The following is a 4,690-nucleotide window of genomic DNA, read 5'->3' as shown; positions in this document are numbered from 1 at the left end:
TTTCAGACACGGAAGAGCTCATTGGGATTTTCGATTTCTCTGGCAATTCCCAAAAAGTAAATTGCGTTGGGAATTCCACACAATTTCGCCATTGAGGTCCTGCGTAAATTACCTCAAGTCTTTGACAACTCGAATATATGATGTGGACGTGTCGGTGTTGGACTGGGGTGGACAAAGTCAGAAGTCACACTCCACCAGGTGTTAGTCCAACAAGTTTATTTGAAATCGCAAGCTTTCGAAACTCTGTTCAGATGACTCCGTTACTTGAAACTGAAGTCCAGTACTACTCTACGAACCATGCGGGTCTGCGCTAGGGAAAAAAAGGTTAACCTGATAGCGCCAAGAGACAACTTGGGTGGCACTGCCCTTGTCACTGTGCTGAATTCAATAGCAATATCTGAGCTGTGCCTGAGGTGAATGGACACGCCTGCAGGTAGTTCCTTTTAGCAAATCGAAAATGGTTTTATGTATCAGCAGCAGCCTTATGTGGGTTGTATAGTTTACACTCTGCACTGGGGATTAAAAACAGAACTGTTCAGTTTGGAAGCATTTGACTTTCAAGAAGCCAATGCCCAAGAGAGAAAAAAATCTCTTGGCGTCAATTTCTCTGCAATTGTTTTTAATCATAGCTTAGTTTAAAATCAGGAAAACTAGTTCTAAATTACCCTATTCATTACTTCCTAAACAGAAAAAGTTAATTCAAGAAAGGATTATGACAAATTTTGGAATAAAGTGTCCCTGAATTACTTAATATTTCAAAGGAATAAATCCAATGTTATTATGTCAGTCGCTGATTGTTTCACTGAGTGAATCCAGGCAGATGAGAACAATAAGAGTTTTAACAACGTTTACAGCGTGTCTTCTGCCCGCACTTTTGTTTTCAGTTGATCTGAATGCAATGTATATGCATACAAACTATCCGAATATTCATTAGGATTATCCTTTACTCTGGTGAAAGACAATCACCTAAATGAGATTATTCTTTGGCGAAAGACTCTGCTACTTTTTCCTGTTTTCCAATCAGAACTGAAAATTGATTTCCTCTGTGTGTTAAACAAAGTAAATTGCCACGATGAGATTTTAAAGGATTTGGAAGAAAGTGATGTTCGCTGGGGTAGGGAGATAAGACTTCTGCCGCCCCCCCCCCCCCCCCATTGCTCCTATTAGGTGCTAATTACTCGACAACAAAATAAACAATTATCGCCTCGATTGGGGCTGAGGGGATAATGGGAGAAGAGATCTTCATTCAAATGCTAAAACTTTCTAATTGCACAGTTTTAATTAATGAAGTCGAAAGTCTGTACTAATACAGTATATGGAAGGAATTGGGCTAAGCCTGAACATAGAGGGAGGGTAATGGCTCGGCTTGGTTCCTGTGCTGGCGGTGGTGTGAAAACGCACTCTCAACTCTCAGAAACTTCGAAGGCGTCAGAGAGAAAAACTTCAAAATGCCCATTCACCATTGAGAGTATTCTGGGGTTGGATAGGAGTGAGGAGACGGCGCCTCTTCTAACTCCCCATCGATCGTGGCTTAACGTTACAGGTAAAGTTTGTGTAGATCAGCGACAACGAATTATTTCAAATCTTTGCACAATTTGTTCGGAATTTTTTTTTGTGCCTGTACTGTACATTAGTACTTAGCGCTTATTATTGAGTGAATAGACAAGCATAAAATACGGAAATCACAGATGATACGCTGCGGGAGGCGGCCATTCAGCCCATTTTGTCTGGCCCGAGACCAAGTACTCTTTTAAAAAGTATTGCCATGTAACTGTTAAAAATGCTGAACGGATTTTCTGCCCTTAGCTTTTCCAGGGAGCTCGTGTCCCGATGCCTCTGAGAGATTCTGTGAGTCGGCAAACCCAGTGAAGGTTGGAAACAGGAGCTGCCCTGAGTCAGAAAGGCAGAGCGAGGATCGCTTCTCTGGTCGGCCAAACTGTTACTGGTTTCGAGGGAGAAGAGCCAGGACTGCATTTAGCAGGGACCAGGTCATTTGTGGCTATTTTTTAACATGCACGTCACGAAAGTGTTGCTTTGTTTTAAAAAAAACGCAATTTACATTTGTACAAAAGTAATTTCGAGCGTGCTTGAATCCCACCTAATACCTTTGTACATAAGGATTCAACATTATTACTTTTAGAAATTTGACTTCAATCTACATAATTAAAATCCCAATATTTTAACCAGTCATCTCTGGAATTGTTGCATCTCCAATTACAGTCTTTAATTCCCATGAATTGGAAAATGTCTAATTTTGAACAAGTTGTTTTAGATAAGATTAAGTTAATGAAGCGTTATTCTAATTAATGTAACTAGCTGGTTATGTCTCTAAAGAACTGATCCGTGTTATGCAGAAACCAATATAAGGCTTGCTGTACATTTTGTATTCAATAGATCAGAACAGACTAAAACGTTTTGTGCAAGTATGAGATGGAGTTTGAATCTAAAAGTTTCTCACCTAACATGCTACAGCATCCTCTCAATTGAAAGAATGATATCCTTGCTCGAAAGTAACGAGTGGTAAGATATACAGCGGGGTGGAATGGGATAAGAGGGGAAAGCAGGGAACGGAACTTTACAGGATATAGCAGTACAGAAACTGGTGTTATCGAATCAGTATCATTGAGTTTAATCGTTCTCTGCGATGTGTTCTGCATGTAGTTTAATGGTACCCTTCAACTATCTAATTTTAAAATGCAGACTCTGTTTCAGCAAGTGACTCCATTGGCCGTGGTCTGAATTGATGGGTTTAATTATTTTCTCAGATTGAAGTATTAGAAGAAGAATTTCAGCTAAATTGTTATCCAGGGATTGATGTTCGTGAAGAACTTGCTCAGAAACTGGCTTTAGATGAAGACCGAATTCAGGTAATGACCTGAGAACTCCAATGTTAATAGACTTCATGCCAATTAATTTGCCTGTTGTATTTATAACCTGTTGCTAAAATTTTAAAACTCTTATTTTGATATCTTCAATATTTCAGATCTGGTTCCAGAATCGCCGTGCAAAGCTGAAAAGATCTCATCGAGAATCTCAGTTTCTGATGGTGAAAAATGCACTGATAAATTCACCTGTACAGAAAGCTGGCACCCAGCTATAGGAACTCAATCATTGATGCTCCATTTTATAGTTTGAAACTGAGGGACCAGGAAGGGCAGAAGTCTATTAGATTAGATTAGATTACTTACAGTGTGGAAACAGGCCCTTCAGCCCAACAAGTCCACACCAACCCTCCGAAGAGCAACCCACCCAGACCCATTCCCCTACACTTACCCCTTCACCTAATACTATGGGCAATTTAGCATGGCCAATTCACCTAATTTACACATTTTTAGGACTGTGGGAGGAAACCCACGCAGACACTGGGAGAATGTGCAAATTCCACGCCTGAGGTGGGAATTGAACCTGGGTCTCTGGCACTGTGAGGCAGCAGTGCTAACTGTGCCACCATGCCACCCATTATATGGGCTGAGTAGCTGTATACAACTACCGAATTAGTAAGGGTAAAACAATTCAGCATTTTGGATTAGGGAGAGCAAAGTTGACTGAATGTTGTCTGATCAGAGTTCATTGATTCCTGCTGGAAATTCTCATGATGGTGCCTGGGTGCAAAATAAAGCTGTTTTGATGCTTTGTATGGATAATACCACAGAGGGTAGTCATGATTTGGAGATGCAGGTGTTGGACTGGGGTGTACAAAGTTAAAAATCACACAACACACACAATTATAAAATTAATCTTGCTTCCTTCACTCCTTCAATACATTAACTGGACCGACATGACACCAATTGTTAAAGTTCACTTGAGAATGTAACTTTTTTTTTAAAAATTGCGATTTACATATGAAAGAAGTGAAACCAACATGGTCATTCTAAAAGATGAGAGACTTAACAAATAATCCAGGTCTTTTTCAATATATAATTTCAGTCACATCACACTGTAAACTTTTGCTATAAATTCTGTGTCTTACAATCTTATTCTCCACAACCACCTGACGAAGGACCAGTGCTCCAAAAGGACCAGTGCTTCCAAAAAAACGTGTCAGACTATCACCTGGTGTTGTGTGATTTTTAACTTTGTTCACCCCAGAAGCAGTTTGCTAGAAGGCTGCCAGTATATGGAAAGGATCTCTAGTTGAGGCTAAAGAGTTGATTACTTTTGAAGGAAGCAAGATTAATTTTGTAATTTTACGGATGGTATTGGAAACAGACGAGCTGGTTATTACTATAGGGCATTGCTGTATGTACATGGGCTGTCACATTTCCTTACATTACACCAGTGATGGCAGCTGTGTGGTATCCTGAGGTTGTGAAAGGTGCTGTAGAAATAAACCTACTGTGGGTCCTTTAACATAACTCTCATAAAAAGTTTAATCTAATCCTTTTAATTCTGTTCACTGGAAAGTTGGGCCTGGTAAGTTGTAAAATCTACTGTCTTTAGTCTTGATTGATAATTTACATGTTAAAGTACTTTAATAACCAGGCGTTGAAGAGTGATATCTGTTTATTTCTGTAGGGAGAATTTGGGTTACATTTTGGATCTTGTAATTTTATTGTATTTCCAGGATTGTTAAGCATAGGAATTTAAGATTTTGAATAACACTAACTATTGAATGTGATGTTGTTCCATTTATGTGGTCAAAGATTGGAAAGTAATGTACTACCTTGTTCCATTTGTATACATCTTGGAT

General features: G+C 39.4%; 1 protein-coding gene across 1 annotated transcript; it reads left to right on the top strand.

Moving 5' to 3' along the window:
- Positions 1-906: 906 nt before the first annotated feature.
- hesx1 (HESX homeobox 1) lies at positions 907-3,236 on the top strand. The gene is made up of 4 exons (XM_043708115.1): positions 907-1,543; positions 1,807-1,988; positions 2,766-2,867; positions 2,984-3,236. Exons 1-4 carry the CDS (start codon positions 1,285-1,287, stop codon positions 3,098-3,100), a joined length of 660 nt encoding a protein of 219 aa, XP_043564050.1. The 5' UTR covers positions 907-1,284; the 3' UTR covers positions 3,101-3,236.
- The last annotated feature ends 1,454 nt before the right edge of the window (positions 3,237-4,690 follow it).

This window comes from Chiloscyllium plagiosum, chromosome 18 (genome assembly GCF_004010195.1).
Source record: "Chiloscyllium plagiosum isolate BGI_BamShark_2017 chromosome 18, ASM401019v2, whole genome shotgun sequence".
NCBI lineage: Eukaryota > Metazoa > Chordata > Chondrichthyes > Orectolobiformes > Hemiscylliidae > Chiloscyllium > Chiloscyllium plagiosum.
Note: the sequence above shows the minus strand (reverse complement) of the source record. Positions and strands in the feature narration are given on the sequence as shown.

Coding starts and splice junctions, on each gene's coding strand:
- hesx1 (XM_043708115.1), top strand. CDS start 1,285: ATGAAGTCGAAAGTCTGTACTAATACAGTATATGGAAGGAATTGGGCT. Junction 1,544..1,806: donor ATCGTGGCTTAACGTTACAG/GTAAAGTTTGTG, acceptor TTCTGCCCTTAG/CTTTTCCAGGGAGCTCGTGT. Junction 2,868..2,983: donor TAGATGAAGACCGAATTCAG/GTAATGACCTGA, acceptor TCAATATTTCAG/ATCTGGTTCCAGAATCGCCG.